Genomic DNA, 26980 nt, shown 5'->3' on the forward strand with positions numbered 1-26980 from the left:
TCATCATTAGGGTGGTTAATAACAATAACATGGACACCAGCACCACCTCCGCATTAGAGGCCTCAGCTTCATCTTCCACTGGCTCCTCTGTCTTGATGGACACGGGATTGGACCTGACCAGCAACGGCAACGAGGAAGGGAACCCCGCTGATCTCTCGCTGGGAAGTCCGAGCCAGTATGTGGAAGGCAAAACAATGCTCGACACCAAAAAGGATCAACAGTTTGGTTGAAGTGATTGTGGCCTGTTGGGATAATGTGCTAGAGACTGATCACCATGGGTAGGATCAGCACTGAGTTGAATCGTAAAAAAAAAGGAAACAAAAAGATTGAAACTGAAAAAAAAAGTGACTTCTTATGAGTTGGCGCATTACTAGATTTTAGGTGTTACATATTTAAGTATTAGATTGTGCTGCATAAAACGGCTGAGCTCGTTAAATGGGCAGTCCCCTAGGACAGATCTTAATATATTGGTAACCAATAGTGAACAGAACTCTTTATTGCTGACATTCTGGTCAAATCTACAGTGACAGATCCCACCTTGATGAAACTGAGCTATTTATAGAGAATGATGTCCAAAATGATTAACTAAATTTTGAATTTTTTAATTTGAAGCACCTTTTACGCTGCCCCAAAACAGGGGCGCTGTAAATGTACCCAAATGGAACAAACGCGATATGAAAGCATTTAAAACCGTGGCCCACTGTAGAGCTACCGTTTCTTGTTTCTTGTCGAAATTTGAGACTTTTTTCATCTTAGCCTTGTGTTAAGTGTGTAGAAGTATTCCTCGAGAAAGAATCGCACCTTATCTATTTTAGTAAAAAAAAAAAAAAACACAAATCCTGTTTTCTTCATTCGTAGAAATACTGACAATTTTCCCCAATGTTTGTAGCAAATTGCTATATTTTAGGTCCCTTAATATTATACTACGTATAAGCCTTCAGCCTGTGGCACCCTTCGCATTTTGACTGTACCGTTTCATTGTCCAGTAATTTCACGTGATGGAATAATGGGATTAGTTAAAATCTCCCTTCCCCTGTACGATATGTTGTTTGTAGTCCAGGTTAAACAACATCAACCTGTGCATTCAGAAGATCAATAGAACAGCAGAGATATGTTTAATGTGTCATGACTGCATCCCCATGATATAGGTATCCGTTAAACTGAGCATCGCAAGAGTTAGCCTGGAACATAACTACAGGTTGTTATAACAGTGGCGTAATATGTGTCGTCATTATCAATAGACAGAGATCACACTTGTCTTTTCAGTGAAAAAATTTAAAATGTGATGTGCCAGGATCCAGGTCTGTATGGGCATCAAAATGACAATTAAATGCAAAGTTTCGACGAGGCTGACCACCACGGCTGAGTGTTGAAGTGCCTTACGAATCCAGTTCCTCTAATGGCCACTTAATGGCTTTAATTGATTTTTTAAAAAGAAGTGAGGTCGTTTGAAGTACCGAGGCAATCACCCCCAATCTCTCTGTGAGTTCTTTTCCACAAGACTTTATGGCCCCAACAGCTAATTTCACTTCTATTAATTTGTGCGTCAGTGGCAATTCTGACAGTCATTGTTAAAATAAAATCAGATTAGAATAAATTCGATTTTATTTTATTGTAATTTCACAGAGTATCAGTACAATGAAATGTGTTGTAGCATGGAACCAGGTAGTGCAAAAACAGCAGCAAAGACAATGTTGAGGCCTGAAGTGTTGGTTTGACCTGATTACAAAACAAATATATATATATTCTCATCAACCCCAGGTGGTAATTAGCTATGCAGATAGCTTTGCTTTTTTTAAACAAAGTCTTGAGATATCCGTCTCTGAGATTTTTTTTCTGATTCAAGGGAAATAGGTGGAATTGAATTTGTTTTACTCACAGCATTTAAGAACAATTGAGTAGATTTTGTTGGAACTACTTTCTACCAAACAAAAAGTCCCTATGAAAACTGTTGATAGTGTGATCTGAGTGTTGTACTATATTATCCAGAGTGAAAGGGGAAGCTGTTCATGGAAAAGTGTGCTTAGTGTGTGTTGTTTTTCAATGTTGTGAGCACCACAAATGAAATTCCATGCTAAACCGGCTATGTTTGGAGCCATGTTTGCTTGATTGACAGATGTCTCTGTCTTTCACAGTCAGCCCTGGTGATTACCTCAACTCCATCCAGGCCCCCTTCCATATCACCCAAATTCAGATTTTTAGGCTACAAATGACTGACAGGCTGGCATTAAGCATAAGACTCAAATCCTGGCTTTAAGACATCCCTTCAGAAACGTATGGCTAATGCCACAGACACCACAGATATGCTTTTCTACAGTCTGTGGTCCAGTTTTGTAGTAATGATATGCACTGAAAAGACAAGTGTAACCAGCACAGAAAACCTTAAAATCGTTGGTTTCCACATAAATCGAGTTTATTTGCCACTGGTACTCTATTTTGACTTTTTAAAAAGGTGTAAAATCCCCCAACTTAAACTCCTTTAAATTCTGTATTGGCACAACTGTCACAGCCTGGATATGTGTGCTTCTTTTTAGATAAAGTTGTCATGTTATTGTTGATACTGACAAAAGGCAGAGATTGTATTTGTTGAACGTTGCTGCTTGAATACCCTAAAGCCTTATAAGATAATAAATAGCAATTAAGTCAAATGTAAGCCCAATTCCAATAAGACCAATAAGCAACATGAAACAATCTGAAATGATATGGCTGATAACTTTAATATAACATTTTAAAAAGGGCACGATTAATGTAATTGTGTTCTTGGTACCAAAATATTTACCAAGACTGCTGTGTTTGCTGCTGTGTCTATCCTGAGCATTGAACCAGTGATGGAAATGGGAAATTTGGGTTTGTAACCCAGGCGAACCACGTTTGCAGCCATGTATAGAAAACAAAACTACTTGTTAAGTGTTTGAACCGTGGTGTTTCAGAAAGGATACTTTAACCCTTTTTCCTTTAGGTGTTTTCATTTTTTTTTTTTAAAGAAGAAAAAAAAAGAAATCTAAAGGCGATAGCTAACCCTTAGGGGCTTTTTGAATCCCCAATCCAACATTATTACGCTGTTGTACAATGTCTGGTTACAATGAAAAATATCTCCTTTTCTGTACTGTAATGGGAATGAGCAGATAGGAAGAGCAGTGTGGTTGTACAATATTTAAACACATGAAGGAAAAGTATGCAGTTCTCGATTATCTAATGGCCTGGGCTTTTTTAAAAGACAAGAAAAAAAATTGTTCTGTTAGGGGCGTTTACCTAAACTGCTTGGTCCTTTTCTGGGATTGGCCAGTCGACCTATTGATCCCTCTGAGATCTAGCTGACTCATGTCCAGTCCAACATCTGACACTCCAGTATCTTCTATCCATGACCAGTAAGGACATCAGCTCACTTGCTCCAAATAGTCCTGCCCTTACATGTAGTCTACCCAGACATCAAGAGGTGGGAATGTAGCAGCCCCACTATGCTCCTCAGTCCTTGTAATACCTTTAAAAAAAAAAAAAAAAAACTGTTGAGTTGGTGCTGAACCTCAAAGCCCTTTTTTTCCGTTTTTCAGGACCAGCGTGTAGCTTTTTTGAAAGTAAAACTGTATGAAACCTGTTGTTGTAGAAATAAGCTTTGTTCAGGCAGCTTGTTGCCCAGCTTGAAAGCCCAGTGTAAACCAGATGATAAATTGGGACAATCTGGGTAATGAAGCTGTCAACCCAAAATTGTTTGTTGTTCTGTGATCATTTTAATAGAAAATGACGATGGATCCCACACTGTGTGCAGTCTCTAGACTGTAATATTCCCAGTTTACCCAAAGTTTAGCCCCTGCTGACAACACACTGGATACTTGTATATATGTTTAGTTTGTTTCCGATGAACTTCTCTTTTCAGACTGTTTTCTCCATAGTTTGACACTAGACTCTCTCCTTCTTGCCTTTCTTCCCATTTAAATCTGATTACCTGATGGTGGGTTGTGATGTTGCCTAGAATGATTGTTTACAATTTTATTCCATTTATCTCTGGATATTCTGTAAATATTGTAATTCATTGTCTTTTTTTAACTTGATAATAAAGTTATCAGATAACGGTTCATTTTGTTGCTCTCTTCTTTGCACAGACTCATAATATAGATTAAATCAGGGCTCTGAAGTGTGACTTTTCCCTGCTTAACAGTAGCACTCAGATGTTATGGGTTAAACATAGAATTGTGGGAACCTGCTGCACTTTTACTTTGTAAAATAACTCTTTTACATTTTTTTGCAAACTTGATTCACTTGATATCATGCATAATAACACTTCCTCGTGTGTGATATATAACTTCCGCTGCCCTCTACATCAGTGAATTATGCATATCAGCGCAGATGTCAAACTGTTAAAACTCACTGATAAGCAAGCTTCCTGAATAGCAAATTAAGAATTAAGTAAGTGAAGTGCTTCACTGTCAAGGGCGAAGTGACGTTTTTATAATCAAATCATCCTTAATGCCTTATTTTTCTGAAGAAACTAACATTACCAAGTTTAATCAAACCAGTGACGTGACCTTGCAAAACATGCCTGTTGAGAACGGGCCGAATGCTTGGCCTGTTGTGTTGCTGCTCGCATACAAACAACTTCACACTCGACACTTTAAAAACGTGCAACTCAACTGTACTGTGTACTTCTACTTCAGAGGAAAACATTGTAGTACTACATTCACCTGACAGAGAAAGTCATGAGCAGGTCAATGCAAAAATAGATTTTCAGCCATGCGGGCTCTGGGGAGGGCACTGGGTCGGTCTACGACCTCGGTACAGACGGAAATATCTGAACGACTATTGGTTGGATTGCCATGAAGTTTGTTAGGCATTCATGGTGCCCAGAGGATGAATACTAATGACTTTGGTGATCGCATGACCTTTCCTGTAGTGCCACCATGACGGTCACAATTGCAATTTTAAGCAAAATGTCTTAAAAACTATTGGATCATGTTCCCGTGAGGATGAATTGTAATAACTTTGGTGATCCCCTGATTTTTTTATCTAGGGCCATCGTCAGGTCAAATAGACTTTGATGTATAACCAAATACCTGATGACGGCTTGAGCTACACTTTGTGTTTTCAGCTAATTGGCAAATGTTAGCATGCTAACACACCTGTAAACAACATGTTATTGGTGACACTGAGCATATTACCATGTTGACGTCAGCATTCAGCTCAAAGAATCACTCTGCTAAAGTATACAGCCTCATAGACTCTTTGACTTGTTTTATGTAATAATGCCTGCTTCCTCTGTCTTATGTGTCCTATGTTTGTTCATATCAATCTTTTTTAATACGGTAAAGGAAAGTCGGATGGACACCAACAACACTTGAGCCTTTGTGTTGTTGGGGATACTCAGTGGAAAAACTCTGGAGGTGGAGTAATTTAAATGTGTGAGCAACTACATGATTGACCAAAGTTAAGCATGTGCCAAATGTCTTGGTTATCTAGCTTTTGTGCAACATAATTCATATTTTCAGTGACATATGATTTCCTCTGTAACATTTCAACAGAGCCCTTGAAACATCCAATAATACTCTCAGCAGCTCGTCGACAGGAAATAGCTTCGGGCTGAGAAGGCATCTCAGTGGCCTTCACTCTGTGTTACACCCTTCCACCCTTCTGGCTGTCTCTCTCTCTCTCTCTCTCTCTGTGTGTCTTTGCTCTACTCCACACCCAGCTAGAGCTCTGCTGACCAAAACCGCACGCGCTGCAAATACCAGTTGTGTGTGTGTGTTGTGTACTTATTTGTGTGGCTGACACATGGATGAAATGCTGCAGCTCTCGTGCCCTAAATACCACGAGTCATTGAGATCAGCAGGCTATGCTTCCACTTTATATTTCACCGATTGGTCTTTTCATTACCTCAACATCTCCCTGTATCTCTCTAAAGAAAACAGCACTTGGAAGAGTCTATCTGTATCTTTCTTTTGAAATTCTCAATTTCACACGTCCTGTGAATTTCCTCTCCCGCCTGTTTTCGAAGGGACCGAGTCTTTATTTCACATGTCTAACATCATCTCTTAAAAATATCTCCAAGTCACCAGGGATTAGAGTGTAATCTCTGTGGCTCAACCACTTCAGAGGGGGCCCGATGGCAGACTGACGACCCCTGGAGACAGGAGCAAGAGGCACAGCCACAGTGGGGAGAGGGGAAAGGAGGACGCTGCTGCTGCTGCTGCTGCTGCTGCTGCTGCTGAGTGGAGCAACGTAAGGAATGCATGATGAGCGTACGCTTGAGCCAAGGCAGGCAAGGGCACAGCTCCTGTCGTAATAACTGGATGACAAGAGAGAAGGGGGAGGGGGCGAGTGGAGTGATAGAAAAGAAAGTCAGGATAGAAGAAGTGTAAGAGAGCTAGAAGAACGGGGAGGGACAGTTGACAGGAGTGAGAGATTGACAGATTCACACATACAGTGATAGAAAGTGAGGTGGAGTGATATGAGAAAAAGGAGAAAAGTGGCCACGGGAAGAGACCCCATTGAGCTCCAGCATATTATCAGTCCTCTCTGCTGTGCAGCATGTGAGGCAGAAGTCAATCAAGCCTTTGAATACTGAGTGCTGGATGGATGATATTGAAAGAAATGTCTCCTTGCTTGAATGACCTGGGATTGTGATAACAGCCTGAAATACTAACTCAAGTTCAGTAAGGGAAGCATGTTTATTCCACCAATGTCAGTTCTGAGAGGAACATGATGAAAAAGCACGTATACATCAAAAGGCAAAATGCAAAAGATTTTTTCATCATGCGTTAATTTAATTTAAAGTTAACGTAAAATGTGAAATTTGTCAAGGATTCTTCTGACAGTTAGCCAGTTAGCAATGCATTTGCTTGAGGGATTGAGTTGTTGCTTGTCTGCTTCTTATACTACAAGTAGGGTAAAATAACATTGTTCTCTATTACTGTATGCTTTTCTACTGTTTTTATAATTTACCCTCTCTTGCCATGCACTGTTTCGTGAAAATAACTTACAATAAAATATTTTTTAAGAAGTAAACTCATAATATTGTTTATGAATAATAATAATATTAATACTTACGTATTTGTAGTGTTGCAGGTATTTATCTTTATTCTTTTTTTTAAGTGGAAGTGCACTGGAGAAACTATACTGCAGAGTGTATATATTTAAACACTTATGCCCTATATTAATATTTAACTATCCAACAGTATATAAAGTGTTGCTTATATGTTAATAAATCACTATTACTAATCCAATAAAAATAACATTATAATAGTAAAACGCTCTGAGAGAAGCCTACTTTTACTTTTGATACTTTAAGTACATTTTGCTGATAATAATTTGACATAAGTACAATGTTGAATGCAGGACATTTCCTTGCCACGGAGTTGTCTTAAATTGAGGTATAGCGACTTATTTGAATAAAGGATATATTAAGATTACTACTAACTAAACTACTAATACGAAATAAAGCACACCTGTAAAATTGGTGATTTCAGCTGCAGTTTCAGAACCGTCCAGTAGGAGCGCTGTAGCTTAGATATCCTACATAGAAGAAGAAAAGCGAAAAGTCATGGCGGCTGACAGTTTGTAATGAGCCAACAAAAACAGACCAGATTCTTGCTTTGGATCTACAACGTTTAAACTACTCCCGGGTATAATAAAACGACAAACCCCGACGACAAAATGCAGATAACTTTGAAAACCTTACAACAGCAGACGTTCAAAATCGACATCGACGAAGAGGAGACGGTGAGAGTTGAAACCATGCATTTGTGAAGAGGGGGTGGAGTGGGAGTTGGGTATGTCCTGGAACGGAGGACTTTTGTTTTCGACCATTTCAAATCGATCGATAGATGGGTCAGCGTTAACACAACGGGTACATTTTAGAAGGACCAAGTGTTCCGGTTAATATGTCTTGTGTTTGACACTGGGCTTGAGACAGATTAGCGTTATTTATTGACTGACGTTACTGGTCAGAAAAAGTAGTTTGTATTGTCAGCATTTAGCCGTAGCCCACTTATGGACAGATTAAGGGAGGGGGTCGGGGGGGTGCACTGTAATTAACGTAATTAACGTTAGTTTTCTAGTTTCGTTAACTTAGTTTTTAGAAATAAGACGTTATGCTTTCAGTCTGTAATATGAATTATGTATTTAAAACAGTTTCTCTGGTAGCTCACCAGCAGTATGTCTGTTCAACTCCAGTTTTATGAAGCACACTTTGAACTTTATTTTCTAACTCGTGCTATAGTTTGGGCTGAGTGAAAATGGTGGCGTTGAAACCTGACTAATTTTATATTAAAGTATTACACATGGATCACAAATGTGTCATTTTGTTCCACAGGTGAAGACATTAAAGGAGAAGATTGAAGAGGAGAAAGGAAAGGACAATTTTTCAGTTGCTGGACTGAAACTGATATATGCTGGTATGTTGCCGTTTTTAAATCCTCACATTTCGTGATATTGTGTTTATTTATTGTGTGCTGCAAGTCATCACACTGTTCAGCAATTAATTAGTGAAGCTCACAGTGATGGGAAGGTCTCCTGGCAAACCACACAAGACTCATTCAGATCAGGAAGCACCTGGTTTATCCAACGTTTTCACTGTCAGTGTCAGTGGAAGCCTAAACTTATCATGAAAGCTAGTAGCTTTAATTCAAAGTGTTCTTGAAGCTAGTGGGCCTACATTGAGTTTTCCTTAAATAGTTTACTCTCACATATAATATAAAAGTGTACACTATACATGGAGATGGGAGAGTGACTCTTAAACCATATTTGAAAGATTCTCTTCATAATCCAGCATTAAATGTTAAAACGCTGTTTGTTCTGCACGTTCTACAAAATGATGTAAACAAAGGATTTAGCCTCTAAATGGCAGAAGTTGCCCAACTTTTTTTGCTTCCCTCTCAACCATATTTTGTCAACTTGAGAACTTATGTAATTACAAGTAAGCATCCGTTTGTATCATAGCTGCTGCATTGTTATGCACATGTCCACACTTTTGCATTGAGGTTTAATTTGATTAATTGTGTCCGTTATTTTAGGCCCTCAGTAATATTGTACAAACTGCCAAAGAACACGTCAGACAAATTAAAAAGTTATCCAGATAACTACAAAGGCTGCAGCTTGGTTTCAGTGTTTCATGACAAGCTTACTTTCATTGCAGTCGTCTGACTTTGAAAACAAGAGGAGGTCAATCTTGGGGGAACCCGGGTACTAATTAGGATTTTTGTCAGACTAAATTATGCCCCTGTCCTTTTTTTCGTAAAGCACTCAAACATGACAAATGCCGAGGGACGCTGAATACATGTTGCTGGTTCTGTGTAGCATTTTATACAGTGGGGCTGTGTGTGATCTACTTAAAGTGGCTTCTCACACATAACAAAGAACCAGACGTGGTGATAAAAGCGGGCGATAAACCGCTCAACAACCTTCTATTCAGCGATGAAATGCGATACCATCTATTGTTCTGTCTCTGCGTGTTGTTCAAGAGTTCACGCCAGGTGACTAATTTTTCTGTTTCGTCACAGGTAAAGTCCTCAGCGATGACACGGCTCTCAAAGAATACAAAATCAATGAGAAGAACTTTGTGGTGGTCATGGTGACAAAGGTTTGTGAATTAGAAATTGTTTCGATAAATATAGTACAGCATGCCCATGAATGTTATAAATATGAGTCGGTTTTGTGACCTCTCTCCACCGCCAACTGCTTATGTACAATGACCCGTTGTCGCTATCAAGTGACATCAGAAAAGTAACACGTTTTTAAAAATTCCCTCGCAGGCTAAAGCAGCCTCGGCCGCCCCGCAGCCTTCACCTGCCACTTCAGCTCCCAGCACTGCAGCCCCTCCGGCCTCATCGTCCAGCTCTGACAACACATCCGAGCGAGCCTCCACAGACGACAAACCAGAGGAGACGCAGTCTTCCCCTGCTGAGCCAGCTTCCACCCCTGTCAGGTAAAGATGGGTAGATGTTTGTCTTTAACTTTCTGTCTGGTTTCACCGAGTCTTCTGTTGAGAAGCGACGTGCACATCACGCCTCACCCAAGGTCTGTTTTCTCTTACAGAAGCTCGGAGGCTTCAACGAACACGAACCTGATCGATGAGGCGGTTTCAAATCTAGGTAAGGCTGCCTCTGAATCTGTAGATCCGACAGAAATGTAATTATGAATCTGATACAGGAACTTTCGTCCACCTTATTGCTTGTGGATATCCACAAGATGCTGTTGACAGACTGTAAAGCTCTTTAGTCCCACCACTGATCTGTCTCGGTGTGTGTGTTCCTGTAGTGACGGGCCCATCATACGACGCCATGGTGACCGAGATGATGCTCATGGGCTACGAGAGGGAGCAGGTGGTAGCAGCTCTGAGAGCGAGCTTCAACAACCCCGACAGAGCCGTGGAGTATCTGCTCACGGTAAGAAAGTCTTAAGTCTGAGGCCAAATGTGTTGTAGAGCAAATTGCTGGATTGGAACGTAATAGATTTTACCTCTGTGTTTTGGGGGCAATCATAGAGCTTAGTATCCCTGCTCAGGATCTTGTAAATTTACATTGCCTTTGGAAAGTGTTATGTTGGTTTTAGTTTACCCGCCAGTGACATGCATGACATGGTTATACAAATCTTCCACCCATAACCACTTCTCAAAAACTTCTGAGTTGCCTAATCCAAAAATGTGTGCATGGCATTATGTAACCCACAAACTTTAAACTGAAGTGAACTACAAGTAATCCTGAGTCTCAATCAAATTGTGGGACCCATACACCATGTTTATTATATCTGTTACTTTTCTTTCAGGGTATTCCAGGCAGAGATCCGGGCCGTGCAACGGGCCCAGAGGCGGTGGTGCCTCCAGTGAGTGTTCAAGCTGCACCCATAGGTGGCATCAGCCTTCCCGCCAACACTGGCTCTTCCCCGAGTGCTGCGGGAGGTAAGCGGCCCGTAGAAGTCGGCCTATTTCAGCAGCCTCAATGAGCAAACATTTGATACTGGTATCATCATTTCTTTTTTGGTCCTTAAACTTTCTGACTATCGTTTTATCCTTTCAGGCAACCCCCTCAGTTTCCTAAGAAATCAGCCGCAGTTCCACGTGATGCGACAGCTGATCCAGCAGAATGCCGCCCTGCTTCCTGCCCTGCTGCAGGAGATCGGCAGGGAGAACCCGGAGCTGCTGCAGGTGGGGGGGCCCTCGATACAGTTCTGATTGAATGAGTTAATAGTTTAGGCATTCACTTGTAGTTCTATGTAGGTTTGAAAAGATATTATCTCAGTTTGACTAAAATGTTCATTTACCACTGTAGGAGATTAGCAGCCACCAGGAGCAGTTCATCCAGATGCTGAATGAACCCAATCCAGAGGCAGTGCCGGCAGGCGGAGGAAGTGGAGGTGGGGGAGCAGGGGGAGCCGGAGGGATAGCGGGGGACACACCCGGCGGGAGTCACATGAGCTACATCCAGGTCACGCCACAGGAGAAAGAGGCCATTGAGAGGGTGAGGGGGAGCGCCACACTGTCACCAACCGCTTTCCTCTCAGCGGGAAGTTCAGTACTGCTTTACCAGATGTGCTGGAATACGATACACAACTCTGACGACGATTTTTATCTTTCACGGTGTTGAGACTGTTGAACATGAAGCAGAAAATATTATTTGCTTATTAAAGTATTGTTTGGCTAATTTGCAACTGTTTTCTCTCTAATTGCAGCTAAAAGCTTTAGGATTTCCGGAGGGACTCGTTATACAAGCCTACTTCGCATGTGAGAAGAACGAGAACTTGGCCGCCAACTTCCTTTTACAACAGAACTTTGACGATGATTAAATTTTCATCTCGACTTTTTTTTCTTCCTCTACTTTTTGATTGCTAAATATGTGTACAACAAGCCTTTTACATTTCCAAAAACACACACAAAAATGATTTATTCACCACTTTGACATTTACCTTTCTTAATAACACTGGATCATTATCAGCTGTTTGTGATCAGTTCGAAATGGAGGAACAATTAAAGTACTAGAACTTTGCATCAGAAATCACCTGTGTGCTATTGATTTACTTGAATACTTTAGTTAGTATGGTTTGCAGTACGTCACATTATCAGTGAGGTTTGTTCAGGATATATCCGACAGTATTCATGCACTCTTATTCTGTTTTTTTTTAAGTTGACAAGTAATAGAGATTTGAAAGAAATAAAGTTGTGCACAACGTGTATGGCACTGGTTCTTTTTCCATCAACATCCCTCATCTGCATGGTGCTGGGTAAAGAAGTCTCAACTGCAATGCATCATATTTGAAGGCATTTTAACACGTGGTAAGGTTTAGTTGCAATTACTTGACATTTTTACATAAATATAAATAAACTGCCTATTCTGCCATGTTGACTTTGAAGGTCACAAATAACTTTTGGGGGTAATGTTTACAGGTATTACATTATGATTTGATCCTGGTTCTAACTTATTGGCAAGTTTGCCTTGCATGTAGTCTAATACACACATGTAATTTACTTTATAAAGTGTCAGGTTACTACTAAAGACTACAGAGAATAATTCATTTTCATGTGAACTTTATCAGTGTCCTCTACCTCAGGCTTGTTACTGAAAAGCCCCATAATGCTCGATTTAGGAATAGAAGCTGAATGACAAGAGCCCCGAGTGGAATTGACCTATAGGGGGCAACATAGGCCAACATATTTACAAAAGTGAAACACTGTCTACACAAGATGTGTGTGACCTGTCTACCACAAAATAAGTGAATATCAGAGACATGCCGTTTACTGGGTAGGACGTTAATGTAGCAACATATAAACTGTTTAACAGGCAGTTCAAGTAATGCAATAGTTGCACATATTTTACAAGGCAACTTTTGAAATAACAGTTGAAATACATATTGTTTTAGTCGCTTGTTTGTACTATTTATGAATGTAAACATGTTTTGTGGAGTGTTGTGTTGCCATACTGTACAGTAGAATTATATGGACACAAATGTTTTTTTTAAATGAATAAATAACTTGTAGATCAAGCACTGACATTACTTATCAATTATAAGTGCCATCCTTTTCCTACAAAATGATTAACCGTATAATATATAAACGGCAAACATGTCCTCTGTTTTGTAACATCACTATAGTTACAGTAAAGAATTTTGTGGAACAAAATCCCTTTTCTTTTAACATACATTAAAACATATGCAATTATTACAGCGCTAGCATCACCTTTATACGGGGTTCCTTTCAATGATGTGTAAGTCACTCCCGATTTCATGTTTGTAACTTTTGTTTTGTGAAAAAATGCATGTAGCTGGATACATGTAGCAGAGACATATGAAGACACTATCTCACTGTAGGATCTTTATCGCTTTTATTCATATCGTGCACCCGAGAGCTTCAGCTTCTGGTGTCACCTTTGAATGTCAGCCAGTAACTGGGTTGTCCTCCCCATTCTTCCCACTGACAGGTTGAAAGAGAACCCCATGGAAACAGGACATTGTAGGAGTGCTTTTTAAAATAAATAAAAAATGCTTTTAACGGCAACATTTAAATGTGCTTCTCCATTACACTAGCGGGGAAATCTGTGATGTTTTCAATGAGATAATGATGTAGATATGGATATAGTATAAAGGCCATTATAGTTTTCTTCTTTCAAATACATTTCATTTTATTATAGTGTAAAATACAAAACAATAACAAAGCATTTTTATTTACAAATGTACAAAATTCATGATTATATTACATATTTTGGCGATAAACAAAAAAATATTTGTTCAGAGTTACTCATTCAATACAAAAATATGAATGTCTCATATAAATTATTGCACTTTGCGACTGCAGTGCATTGAAGATTGCCATCACCGTGTATAAAGTGAAGTGTTCACCTGATTTAAGTCAGATTGTGGAAGAGGGGTTTCCAAGAAACGCACAAACAACCATATGGCACTTTTTCATATTCTTCACCCTTTTGTATATTGTCCTTAATCTTTGGTACCTTTTCTTTGATAAAAAAAAACCTTCAGAGTCACTGAGCACCGTTCTGTATAAATTAACATTGTACCTGAAACTAATGGCATTGCAGGTGAAATGTGTATATAAATATAGATGTATTTATTAATACAGTATTCTAAACAGTGTCGTTGATAACAGAGCCTATATTGGCATGTTGCTGGTCTAAGGCCTCTGGAGATGTTTGTCTGTTGCTCCTGGTTTCCCTGACAGAAACACATTTCCAGTTAAAAGTTGTTGGCACCTGGTCCTCCAAGTTTTGTCAGTTAAATAAGACAAATTCCAGTTTGGTCCCTTTCATAAAAAGCTTACCACCCTGACTGAGGTCTTTTTCAAGTCGCCTGCTCAATGTGCGAAGACGGGATCAGTCTTGAGAGAAATTCGAGGCTCTTGAGGGAGTAATGCTGTTGTTGCCGCGAACACCACAGCTTGTCTTGTTGCTTGACAACGGCTTGAAGGCAAATTATGGTTTTAAAAAAAGTGTAGGTCACAAGTTTGTTCCGGGTTCTTGCTAACATCTGTTGTTTTTCTTTCTTTTTCTAGATCCTTCATCCATCACAAAGTCTCATAAGTGTCTCTTCATGTGGAGAGCAAGGTGGTCTGACCTTGAGAAGGCCCGGTCACATTTCACACACTGAAATGGCCGGTGGCCTGTGTGCTTCCTGTAGTGGCGTGTGAGCTCGTCCGAGCGGGCAAACTTCCAACCGCAGCCGTCCCAGTCGCAGTGGTAAGGCTTCTCCCCTTTGATGGAAACACAATACATACATGGAGCAGTTAGCGCCGGCCCCGAGGTTAAACTGGCCCAACCTTCCCCACCTTGCGGAGAAAAGAGGTCCGTCCTGTCCAACAGCTAGTGCATGAACACCAAGCTAATCTGCCTGGGGTTTGTATTTGAACAGGGATCAGTCTAAACCTGTGTCACCGCACCTGTCTAGCAAGTCCCCTTCACCATCCCCCACTCATCTAACCCCCATCAGGACTGTAATTCACTGTGACTTGCTTGTTTTGGATAGGACCTGTAATTAGCTCTTAACAATAAAAACAGTAATAAAAAGAAAGTGCTAAACTGTTAAACATTAAATAAAAAGACAATATATGCTTCTTCGTGAGAGTATCGAAAGATACCTGCACGTGGCACCATATAAATGGCTGACTAAACGACTGTAAAGAACATCTGAAACACAGTAACATACCTGTGTGCGTGCGGTGATGTGCTTTGAGGTGGGAACTCTTTGTGTACGTTTTCCCACAGCCAGCATAGTCACACGTGTGCGAGGCGACTCTCTTCCTCGGCCAGGAGCGCCGACCACGTTTAGGCTTTGGTTCCTCCGGCAAGCAGTCCCCACTTGAGATCATATGGGGATCTGTGGGGGGGTCAAAGGATTATGGTCATCTTCATGTTGCCACATGTAGGGAGAACATTTTCAGTGTACACATGTATCAGACATAACAGTGCATTAAGGTCACAGGTCCCATAACTTGGTTTGCATAGCAGATCATATTGTAAAGAGAGCAACTTAGTCACTTCCGATGCATCGACACAGCAGGAGTTGCAGAATTTAATACTTTTTTCTGTCATCAACTTTAAGAAAACATCAGGCTTCTTCATAAAAACTTTTCAAATAACTTAAAAGTATTATCGTGTAAAAAGTTAACGCAAAAGTTCACAACAATGGATAATGACTACTAATGGATGAAAACAACAACATAACTTTAGTTAAACATCTGGTAATGTCTTGTATCTTTTTTCAGTTGGTTTAAAGAACTTTATGATGAAAAGAAGGTTTTTTTGCCCAAGGCCATTGGATGTAGGTTTCACTCCTTTTGATCGGCTGGTTTTGGGGTGTAATTAAATCCCTTAAGGTCGTATGAGCGCATTTAAATATACTCTTCAGACTTGATATTCCTGTTGTCTCCTCTGTTCCATGTTAAGCTTCTTTTTTCCCCCACATTTAACTTCAAGAAATAATATAAAGTAGGGCGGAATTGTGAGAAAAAGAGATGTGCTCTAACCTTGGTACTGCAGGGAGGGTGTCTGAGGGTAGGAGCTGTAGCCCTGTGGGGAGCCATGGTGGTAACCCTGGGGAGTTAGAGGGATCTGAGAGTGGGGGTGTCCCAGAACCTGGTGCTCCCGGCTCAGAGGATGGTCTGGGGAGAGGGAGGAGGATGAGGATAATCTGCCGCCTGTCAAGGATCTCCCTCCGCCAGGGAAGCCATGTAGCTCTAGCTGGCATGGGCGCTGTTGCTGGCTCCCTCTGCCCTGGGAGTTCACCCCAGCCAGGTGTAGGTCTATGGGCTGCGAGATGTTGCAGGTACCGAGGTTCTCCTGCTTTATCCTGGGGCATATAAAGGCCGGCGAGGAACGTGACGGAGTCGGCTCCGACACGGCAGTAACGCAGATCTTGCTTACGTTCACGCCTTGGCTGTACTCGCCCATGTCCATCGTTGTCTTTACTACAAACTTGCCTTGGAGGCTGGTGGGGTGGAGGTATGCCGGGTCCAACTCCGCTCTCATGAGCTCTGCCACAAAGCCTCCAGAGGGCGAGACGTCACTGATATCTGGAATGGTATAGAGGAGCTCATTGGCAGTTCCCTGAGGGGAGGGGGGAGGGAAAGATGAGGAGAAGGAGCTGGGGGAAGGAGACAAGGTCTGGGCAGAGCTGCATGCCATGGCCTCCGCCTCCTGTTGCTGCTGCTGTTGCTGCTGCTGCTGCTGCTGCTGCAGAATTGAGTTAGAAAGAATGAAGTCGTAGTCCAAGTCCAGGTCCGGCTCTGTCTCTTTCTTGAACATGCTGGGGCTTGTTGTGCTGGTGGCAGAGGGCTGGTCTGGATCAGTGCCCCTACTTCCGGTTGGCACACTGGATTTCTTAAGAAGGGACAACTCCTCCTTCCATCTCTAAAGGAAAGTTACAGAGGCATTAATGACTGTCCTCATATGGGCTGCTTGTCTGTGTCACGTTACTGTTTAGAAAAATCACACTTGCCACACCGTCCTTAAACTAAACACGAGTGCTTGCTTTGAATACATAATGACATCGGATACAAATATAAGTCAATGCTTGAAGGAGGAAAGGAGTTGCCTCTGTAATGGAGAGTGACTATTTTGACAGCTCAGTCTGGTGCGGCAAGTGTCCTTGACACAAAGCACTTCCTAGAATACAGATTATTCTCACTGGCAAAGAAATTGCACTGGAAACCACTAGTGGTGGGCCGGGTAAGAAACACTTTTGAACAACCCCTTCTGAATAAAAATACTAATAATCATAGTGCGCTTCGGGGTGTTTTCTGGTGAGGTGTGTCCCATGTGCGCTTTCGCACTCTCCATTCTCGCTAAAAACTGGCTGGAGTAGTCAATGTAAACTGGTGCACGCCCCAGCAAGAGCACACAGTGTCAAGCCCCGACTGTGCCCATAATAACACAAAACAACTACACAGGTTACATATTTTCTGATGCCCATATGGCTATTTGGCATTATGCAAAAACGGTTAATAAGACACCACGGGCTACTCACTAAATTGGCATTTCCAATGGATTTACTCTTGACAGAGGGTCCGCTGGCGAACGTGGATATGGACGGCAGAAGCGTGCCACCTAAAGCCATCTCGACGTCATTTGCAGGTTGCCTGAAATTAAAACAGAAAAAAAAGGTGGTAAATCCCTGCGTGTGGTGATCCCGGGGACAGCGACTGCGGTCTGTTATAGTCCACAGAGCAGATGTGTGCATCAGTCAAAATGTTGCTGTGGGAAAGTTCGTCAAAAGATCCACACCTCATCAATGAGAATCTGGAGTTCCTTTCGGCCGCTCTTCGGGTGCGTTACTGCGCTGGGTTCAATGTCCCCGGATTGAAAGTTTCTGCTCCGCGTCGCGCGCTATACTACATCCCGGTACATGCTGCCGCTTGTTGGGCGCGCCGGGTGGAAGCAGCCAGAAGGTTTGAATTTTTATTTTTTTATTTTATTTTATTTCGGCAAGACAGAGCGGCGACGTACGGGGGAACCCCTCTCGCCTGTTGCCATGCGAGTACCGGCAGCCTGAACTGAGAAAACCGCGAGAGGTATCCTTAAGGCACTCGGAACTGCTGGACACGCCCTCGTTGCGCAGCAACAACCTCGGAAAAACATTTGGTGCGAGGGAGGGAGCACGTGGGGGGAGGCTGGTGCGAGCGGGGAAGCGAAAGAGAGAGAGAGAGAAAGAGGGAGAGAGAGGTTTGTTTGTATTCATAGCAACGGTACCTATCATTGCTGCTGTTATCCCTGAGAAACGTGGGTGAGAAGCGCATCTTTGAGACGCTACAGAGGGTCACCTCACGTGCAGGCGTGGCCATCACCTGGATGAAAAGCACCTGGCTAGTTAGCTCCTTAAAAAAATAAAATGAATACTAATATAACACTTTGCTGGTCATTTCTTTGCTCCACTTGTTTGTCTGCAAGTGATAATAGGTGAATGCAATTATTTCCCCACAGTTTACAGGCAATTATACAAAGTGTTGTATTTACATTACATTACTGGATTGCAGTAGGAGTCAACCCAAGGCATGCATGCACTTATAAAGCATGATACTAATCTTTTAATACATTTCTATAATTATATTCTTACAATATTTTTTTACTTTTACAATTAGGGATAAGATGAATTTAGCAGGCAGCACAAGAAGCCTATATTTCTACATTATACATCTATAGATGTAGACAAACTGTGGGTCTAATCTGCATCATAATCCATACCTTGGCTGCTGTGTGTTTACATTTTAGTTTTGTTTCTTGACACAGGTGTTTGAGGCAAAAATGTTATAGAAAGCAAACCTAATCAAGCCCTAAACAATATTTATTGGCCACCCTTGCAGCTCTTGCTCAATAACAAAAAAAAAGTCCTATGAAAAAGACTTAATGCAACACTACAGTATAGTAGTATCGTATAAAACTTACCTTACCTGGGAAAATGGAAATGCTGAGAAGTGTTCAGTGTTCAGTTTGAATTGGGTTCAGGCAGTGTTTGCTCAGAGCTCAGCGAGCTAACACAAATCTCTCTCTCTCCAACATAATTGGACACATTGACTCACGAGTTCAGTGCAAGAGCAAACAAAGCGCTTGCCACTGATCCTGCTGCATCAGGATCTTGTCCGTCAGGCATGTCAACAAACTTAATTTCGACATTTTAACAGGACACAATTACCGTCACCGTTGGTTGGTCTCTTCATTCACTGTTTAAATTGCATGAATGCACGTTTCTTTGGTTGGCAAACAAAAACTGCTGGGAAAAAAATAAAGACAACAATGGAACTTTGTAAATAGAAAGCGTATCCTGTTGGGCAGCTCATTATAAATTGTTTGGTTAGAATAAGTGTCGATACTCTTAATATATCAAACAGTAATACGTGTGTCGTCTTCAACGTGCCTCTTCAATTGTGTGCCTTTAACCCTGCGATGTTTGAACTGCATGTCTCGTTCTTGGAGGCCTGCTTCCGACAGCAGGCAGGAACACAATGGCAGCCGTGTCATTATAGCCATATTCTTTATGGTGGGAGACAATGGTTTTTGAAAATGATCTTCAAAACAAAAGCTTGACTTTGACAACTGAGGTGCTTCGCGTCGCAATAATGTCAGAGAGATGAGGAGTAGAGGATACAAAAATAAAAAGAAGAGAAGATGACACCGCTGTGTGTGTTTTTTTCTGACACAATGAAGTCATGGTAATTTGGTAACTCAACCCAAACCCTTGTGTGGGATATGTTAATGCAACATTTACAGTATTGACTGAAAGCAGTGCTGAGAATATGGAAGCTGCAATACCCAGCCCACGGTGAATCATTTCAAGTGTTACACAGTTCCAGATATTGACATTATGTCAACGCCATTGACGGCATAACCGCAAGAATCGGATGTGGAGCGATTGAGGTAATTGTGTAGTTGTATAAACCAGCTTAACTTTTGAGTTCTAACTCGATACTTCAGGAGCTCACATTTTCCTATCATTAATTCAACAAGTGTCCCGATAATGTTTCTCTGCTTATTAGCGAGGATCACATGTGGATGCCATGACACCTACTCGAAGAAGCACCGTCAGAATAATTCACTTTCTTTTTTAAAAAGTGAGCGCATGTGTCGTTCTTGGGGGTAGTGGGAGTTTCTACTGCTGAGACGTTAAATGTTTTCTAAACAGTAGTTGTGCAGCTGACAATCTGTGGTTAAGCTACTATTCAAAATTGAGATCAGACACAGTTGATGATCCAGTCACACAGGTGTGAATATTGATGTTATGTAAAGTAGTAAGCAACTGCACAGCTCTTTAAGTATTTTGGCTTCCCCCCCCCCCCTCTCTTGTTGTGTATGTGACTGACATAGTTTTCCACTGGTGTCCCTCAGTGAAGTTCCCCCTCCTGGAAAGCACCCAATTGAATATGAGTACCAGTGGATCATAACTCCAGATATTGAGGTTTTTCAGTGCTCTCTTCCAGATGCTGTTCGGTAATTAAAAAATAGCTTTCATTCTTTTCTTAATTCTTGAAAGCTGAGTCGAGCTTTTTTTTTTTTTATTCGCTGTGCTGCAGTTTCCCTCCACTCCACCTCACATTAACTGGAACGCTATTGTATATGTAGGAACTTTGTGTCAGTGTAAAGCTAAAGAACCATCGAGCAGCTCAGCAACAAGGCACCGACTACAGGCCTAATTGTGATAGGATTTCCCTCTGTTTTAGTGCATACATAATTCCTCCTCTCAGAAGCAGTTTGAAGACTTCACTACTGTTATTATTTTCAATAAAACGTGTCATTTCACCTAATGTCCACTATCTAACATCTCCTTTTGCCTTTATATTTGATACCAACATCTGTTCAAAGCTCATACATCAATATTCAGGCATTCCAAATTCATAATGAACACCATGCTGTTGATCAGATATTCCTTAAATTCTGATACAAATTTCCACTGCGATATTGTTTTTTTTTAAAGATTTATAGTTTAGGCTACAGAAAATATTGCAACAATGTCTCTCAAGATTCCTCAAAGCCCATAGTGACAGGCATCTTCAAAGTGCTTGTTTTGTCTGACAAACAGCCCAAAGCCAAAAAGATAAGCAATTAAAACTGATACCAAACAGCAAAATCAATAAACTGTCACATTTAAAAACTGGAAGCAGTAAATACTTGGAAAAAAATGTATTATCAAAATAGTTAATTTTGTGTCTATTGACTGAGTCATAGTTTCAGCTCTACAAACTACTACATGCTAAGATTTCTGATTTGTTTTATTTCATGTCTGCATCTTTATTTGTAATATTTTCATTCACAATAATCCCAAACGCTCTGTGATCTAAAAACACCTGATGGATTCAGGCCCGGTGTTCAGTTTTACACAGTTTTTAGGCCTCAAGAGTTCACCACACCTGTTACTGCGGTCCAGACATCCACCAGCAAACGGAGCTTTGTATATAAATCATCACAGTGAAAAGAAATTTGCTCATGACAAAACAGTTCTGTATTTGTTTTCTAAAGGGCTCCATATGCTGACAGACGCGGCTGGTTGACAGTTCTGCTGTGTGATGGTATGCATATGGATGAGGTCTGAGTCAGTGAGGGTTGTTTGTTTGGACGATCCCAGCCAAGCCTCTATAGCTGGACAGGGCTGCGGTCAGGCTGGGATGCAACAGACCAACACTGAGCTTTCATCACATCATAGAATTCAGTGGTGGGCTTCCACAGGCGTTGAAAAATGTGGTTGAGGTATGGGACGGTGGTCGTGCTCATGTTTCAGGGCTTAATATTGGACTAAGAAGAGGAAGCGGAGAGAGGGAGCAACCGACTGAGAGGGAAGGGAGAGCTCCTGCCGGGCGGCAGGCTGTCCAGCCTTTGCCTGCCCTGGGATTCCTCCGCAGCCTTAAATATGCAAGTTATTTTTAACCAGCTACGTAACAGAGCACAGCGCCGCCCCCCTCTGTTACAATATTTCCTTTCTGTCAGAAGGGGAAACGGAGGGGAGCCACACTTCCTGGTCACATGCTGCAGCTCCCAGAGACAGGGGAAGTGGGGAAGAGCGAACGAGGGGAGTTGAGGGCTCTTGGTTGGCTGCCTCATACCCACACCGGCCCACATGTTCACTTAGCACCGCCTTTCTATAAAGCCTGTCCCCCTCAGCTAGCCAGATGAGGCAGTCTGTTCTGATCTGACGCTCAGACGTCAGAAGCCAAGAGGACCAGAGCAGAGATTGGCGTTCGTGAGCTCAGGAGGAAATGAGTGTGTGGGTACGGCACATCGGCAGACAAGAGCGGTGGGAGGAGGGCCCTGTGACGTCAGAACAGGGACCTGCCAGGATTAGAAGCCTCTAAAAAGAAAAAGGCCTGTGACTGAGCTGCCAGAGCTGGAGAAAATGTGTTTCTCTGTCTGTCTGACATGGGAGAATCAGGGACTTCCCATGAGCTCACCTTGTTGACATACGGAGAACTTCACGTCTCATTCTGCACCAACCTCACGACCAGCTAAATCAGTACCAGCCTCACGTCACAGACTGTAATGTTTGACTGATTGCTTCACGTCTACAGTGGACACATTAAATATACATAAGACCATTGGACGTTTGTCTAACTCACATAAAATCACTTAAGTTTCATTAAAACTTCAATGTCACTATTTGTTAATGATTATTTTTTTACAACTCAGAATACATTTGTGGCAGTTTTACAGGAAAATCCCGTGACATAAAAAATAAGACTAACCCCCTTGTTTAGTTTTGTACCCATGGGTGGGTACTGGGTTACGTTAACCCATCTGTGCTATATTGACCAAAACAGGAAGAATTTGGATGTTTGTGTGCAGTATTTTGGATGTTGAAACCCTCAAATGGTGGCGCATTGCTAGGATCCTCACAAAGTAAAAGTTCAGGTAAACTATGATTGAAACAGAAGGATTCACATTCCGGTTCAGATCTTTGAGCCTTATGATGAAATAAAGTGCAAATCAAGGCAAATTCCCAAAGGAAATGTCTGAATCCGTGGGATGTCAAACTAGAAGATAACGCTTTTGTAAAACTCTTGCTAATAACAAACATATTTTGACAACTTCAACCTTGTTGGGAATTCTGGTAATCTTGTATTTATTTCGATGCATAAGCTAAGCATTAAATTACTAAACCCTTCAATCAGATTTTTTGTGCTTTATACTTTTTTTAAAGTGACTTGAGCAGTCTGCATAAACAAGGCAGTGTCCTCAATGAAAGAGATACTGTGTGTACTATCTATCCACAGGGTACTAGTCAACATAATGTAAACATAGAAAATTACTTAATTCCTGCGGTACTATTTACAAATGCTGCTTCAAAAGCGGTTCATCTAAGGTTGAATATCAGTCGGCAGCATCTGTCGGCTATAAATGAGATCCGGCAATCAGCTCTTTGATACGACTTTTCAAAGTTTCGACGCAATAGGAGACAATTAACTGTGCTCCAAGAAGGCAAAATCGTCTGTGCCTAAAAGTGCAGGTGCAAAAAAAAAAAATCTCAGAAATCATGATAACATGTGGTAAACACAGACGAACTACAACAGAAAACAAGCATCGCATTCACAAGATGAAGTTGACCGACTGGGAAACAGTATGTTTCTGACTTTTATAGTACATTTCCATACATTTCAGCTAATCAGCGACTTAATATGATTTACATCTTTAGCCATGTTAGCAATAAAGTGATTTATCTTAAAATGTTCCCAGTACTTTGTCCCCCCCCCCCCTGTATCTTTGGAACATGAGCTACAGAACAATCTAATTTAACACAAACCGTTTCAGTCACGCTTGTACCATAAAAGCTGAGTGTACAGGCTGTCAGTAACCCAAGACCACATCTTTACAATGTTAGAGAGGTTCCAATAGAAACATACGAGTATGAACGTTTTCCTCTTTATTTCTCTGTATGAGTATCAGACTGCTGCTGCACAGCAATTAATGCAATCACCAGCATTCTTCAACCATCAAGAGCGCTCTGGCATCGATTCAGAAGCAGCTAGAGGGTCGTCTATGCTCTCAATGTGCTGCTGCTAAACCTTGGCTGTCACACTTTCTCAACACTTGATTTAATCTTGTGTTCGTGAGACACATTGGAATTCGAGATGTATTGTTGATAGAGGCTCGCTTCAGTGACAGAGTTTGTGATTTACGGAGCTTTGAGCATGCGTAACATTGCATTTGGAATTTTAAGCATCTGTAATGTGAATTTTGAGCTCTCTAACGGATTTAGTTGAAGCCAAAATATTTAAAATGGATAGCTTTTACAGTTACAAATACCAAATGGCCTACACATGATCTCCAGACTGGCTGAGCACCGTCGAGTGGAGGTCTGCAGAAAAGAGTCACTAAAATATGCCAAATTTCATGTGGTAATTGTTGTCAGATTTGAGGGTAGTAGGCCTCTGCGTTCCTGAGAAGGTGTGGACTCGCCTGTTTTCCCACTGGGAGCGGTTGGGAATGTGTGACCTTTTCCACGGATCGCCGTTTTTCCAGGTCCTGGATTGACTCTCTGTGGAAACATGCCCGCAATCGATGCAAATCTAAAATGACGCTAATTATTCTGGCTATCAGCACCTATAGGCGCTGCAGGATAATCCATGGTTAGTAGGACAGCGGAGACGGTCTTGTTGGGAAACTCCCGCCGCGAGCACCAGGGAACTCCTAATAAACTCGCTTTGCAATAAGAGAGGAGAAACATAATGTTTCACCACTGTTTCTCCAAACCTCCCTGTGGTATAAACTTTGATATTCAGGCATAAATCTGGGGGTTAGATGGCAAAACTTTTGAATAGTTAAATAAAAGCGGAATGTTGTGAAGGACTAAGAGGAGAGACATGGAAAATTATTGTCAGAACAGTTCAAAGCTGAAACTAACTTTTCTTACTCAATACCATTAGATTTCCGTTTCTGCATTTTCTCCCAATATATATATATATCCCCAGTAATAGGCAAACAACTTTTATGGCAACATTTTTAAGCCAAGTGTCCATATCGAATCAGAAATGGCACATTGTGGTAACCTTAATCAAACTACAAATCATTCAAGACTGATCGTCCCCGCTGGAACGCTGAGGAAAGAACAATACTTGACAGGCCCAATTTAGGTGATAGCTTCTCCAGTCTGACGTTTTATTGACATCATGCTGAGTCTAATTGAGGAGGGGGGGGGGGGGGGTTTCAGTAACTCAAACCAGATGGGCCACCAGCTCATGAACTAACAACCCCCCCTCTCTCCACCCGTTCTCACTCACTGTCTCCCTCTCTCTCTTACACTTAAAGCTATTTTGGCTAAGTGAAATACTTACTACTATGAAATGTCATAAAACTGACCTATTTGGTCAGATTTATATTCATTGCACAAATCTGATACCATGCCATTTATCATAAAGATACTTAAAGCTGGCAGTGGAAAGTAAGTGGTGAAAGCATTATCTTTGCATGTTGAACTCCATGGATATTATATAGAATTTTCTTTTTTTGGATATACTAATGACTCCCCTTGAGGGAATAGTTCAGCATTTTGTGAAATATGCTTATTGCTTTCATGTTAGAGGAGAAGATTGATACCACCCTCATTGTATGCTAAAGATGTAGCTAGAGCCAGTTAGCTTAGCTGCTAAAGATGGCAAACAGCTAGCCTGGCACTCTAGGGCAGCACAATCCACCTACAGCTACCAGCACGTCTAAATTAACAAGTTAGATCTTGTTAATTAAAAACCAGAGTGTGAAAACAGCCTTCTACGTGGCAGACTATTTTATGGAAATAGAACATCTAATTAGTGCACTTTAGAGGTGCTGGATGGCAGGTTTATTATCTTTGGACAGAGCCAGGCTAGCAGTCTTTATGCTAAGCTAAGCTGCATATTTAGCGTACAGTGGTACCAGCAAATATGTCGAGCTATCCTTTTGAGCCCAAAGTAAAACTCCAACACAGAGCATTAACATGACACACACATGTGCGCACACTCGCACAGAGAGTGTGTGAGCTACTACACAGACTGTTCACTAGACACATGGATTTAATAACCGAAAAGGAAACGGCCGTTGGAAGTGAACTAAATTAGTAGGTTCACATGGATTTCTTTCTAACCAAAATGGGAATCGTGCCACATCAGCACAGCACTTTTCATATGCAGGCATTTTTGAAAAGACATCAGAGACTTTCTGATTTCATACCAACTGCGATCAATAGTTGCACTTTGAAGGCATTAAAGTGATTTCACCAAATGTTAATGACATTCATGACGCAGCTTGTAGGATATGGTACTGTAATCAAATATTTTTTTCTCTGCCCCCCCAAGCCTGAGAAGTTCTTTAAATTTAAATTAAATTAGGATTCTCCTCGCAAAACCTTTCACATAAATGCCCATAAGCATGACAAAAGCATGGTAATCGTTAAAGCTTGGCCAGTGGAAATCTATGTAAGTCTGCTTAAACACTGAATAGTGTGCTTGCCCACACATTTTATTTATTATATTCTTTGGTGGGAAACAGTTGTTGTGTAAAAAATTGTGTAAAGATGGCCTAGAAGAGACGTATAAACAATTTAAATTCTTCTTCAGTGTATTGGAAACATTCAAAAAAAGCATCAATCAGACCACTGGAAGTGATGCAACTCGATCCTGGTCACATCAGCTGTCTCATTTATTTTCCAGATACTGCCACAGGAAGACAGTTGTATGTGGATGATAACGGTAGAGACAGCTTTTAAACATTAACAAATATTGAACAACATTAACTCCAATCAAGTTCACTCTTTGAGGGATTTACAAATTAAATTACTAAACCACAAATTGTTTTGCTTTGACTTAAGTCAGTTTTATTTCCTTCTCTGCTTTTGTATTTGCATGCAAAGGCCAATTTACTCATTGCGACTTGTGGTATATGTCCGTTAAGTGTTGCTGTTGGAGGAGATTATGAGCTGTAATTGTATCAGATCATGCAGAGGCACTCATTCAACTGTGACACTTTTTTTTTGTGGATCTTCTTAAATCCAAGAACTAAATGAGGATCTGGTGCCCCAAAATTTGCACGAAAAGACAGGCAATCAG

At 41.2% G+C, this 26980-nt stretch overlaps 3 protein-coding genes across 7 annotated transcripts in view; 2 read left to right on the forward strand and 1 right to left on the reverse strand.

Moving 5' to 3' along the window:
- The window catches only part of znf462 (zinc finger protein 462), a 45524-nt gene extending 41451 nt beyond the window's left edge, over positions 1–4073 (forward strand). For both annotated transcript variants that reach the window (XM_076087164.1, XM_076087174.1), the window contains exon 13: positions 11–4073. In XM_076087164.1, the coding sequence (XP_075943279.1) occupies positions 11–230 (220 nt within the window). In that variant the 3' untranslated portion in view covers positions 231–4073. The remainder of the gene's footprint in view (positions 1–10) is intronic.
- A 3435-nt stretch (positions 4074–7508) lies between these two features.
- On the forward strand, positions 7509–12154 carry rad23b (RAD23 homolog B, nucleotide excision repair protein). 2 transcript variants are annotated; one of them, XM_076087204.1, is made up of 10 exons: positions 7509–7710; positions 8303–8384; positions 9489–9568; positions 9741–9913; positions 10024–10079; positions 10246–10373; positions 10753–10885; positions 11004–11131; positions 11256–11444; positions 11656–12154. In XM_076087204.1, exons 1-10 carry the CDS (start codon positions 7645–7647, stop codon positions 11767–11769), a joined length of 1149 nt encoding a protein of 382 aa, XP_075943319.1. In that variant the 5' UTR covers positions 7509–7644; the 3' UTR covers positions 11770–12154. The 2 variants fall into 2 exon arrangements, with proteins under 2 accessions (XP_075943319.1, XP_075943309.1); XM_076087194.1 differs by lacking the exon at positions 7509–7710 and adding an exon at positions 7752–7837.
- A 1424-nt stretch (positions 12155–13578) lies between these two features.
- klf4 (Kruppel like factor 4) lies at positions 13579–18443 on the reverse strand. 3 transcript variants are annotated; one of them, XR_012956204.1, is made up of 5 exons: positions 17452–18443; positions 15953–16835; positions 15133–15303; positions 14252–14680; positions 13579–14145 (listed from the first exon to the last, which is right to left on the reverse strand). XR_012956204.1 is itself a non-coding variant. In XM_076100573.1 (5 exons), exons 1-5 carry the CDS (start codon positions 17711–17713, stop codon positions 14505–14507), a joined length of 1347 nt encoding a protein of 448 aa, XP_075956688.1. In that variant the 5' UTR covers positions 17714–18443; the 3' UTR covers positions 13579–14504. The 3 variants fall into 3 exon arrangements, 2 of the variants coding, with proteins under 2 accessions (XP_075956688.1, XP_075956574.1); XM_076100573.1 differs by having other exon boundaries at positions 13579–14680; positions 17452–17563; positions 17709–18443; XM_076100459.1 differs by having other exon boundaries at positions 13579–14680.
- Positions 18444–26980: the final 8537 nt, after the last annotated feature.

Source organism: Anarhichas minor, unplaced genomic scaffold, assembly GCF_050575085.1.
Source record: "Anarhichas minor isolate MPS153535 unplaced genomic scaffold, ASM5057508v1 ptg000002l, whole genome shotgun sequence".
In the NCBI taxonomy this organism is placed as follows: Eukaryota; Metazoa; Chordata; class Actinopteri; order Perciformes; family Anarhichadidae; genus Anarhichas; species Anarhichas minor.

Excerpts from the sequence above, each read along its gene's own strand:
- klf4 (XM_076100459.1), bottom strand. The coding sequence starts at position 17,664 with ATGCACACATCTGCTCTGTGGACTATAACAGACCGCAGTCGCTGTCCC. Across the intron at positions 16,836-17,451 it reads CCATTGGAAATGCCAATTTA|AGATGGAAGGAGGAGTTGTC; the intron begins GTGAGTAGCCCG and ends ACTTTCCTTTAG. Across the intron at positions 14,681-15,132 it reads ACATCACCGCACGCACACAG|GGGAGAAGCCTTACCACTGC; the intron begins GTATGTTACTGT and ends TTTCCATCAAAG.
- rad23b (XM_076087194.1), top strand. The coding sequence starts at position 7,763 with ATGTCCTGGAACGGAGGACTTTTGTTTTCGACCATTTCAAATCGATCG. Across the intron at positions 8,385-9,488 it reads ACTGAAACTGATATATGCTG|GTAAAGTCCTCAGCGATGAC; the intron begins GTATGTTGCCGT and ends GTTTCGTCACAG. Across the intron at positions 10,374-10,752 it reads CCGTGGAGTATCTGCTCACG|GGTATTCCAGGCAGAGATCC; the intron begins GTAAGAAAGTCT and ends CTTTTCTTTCAG.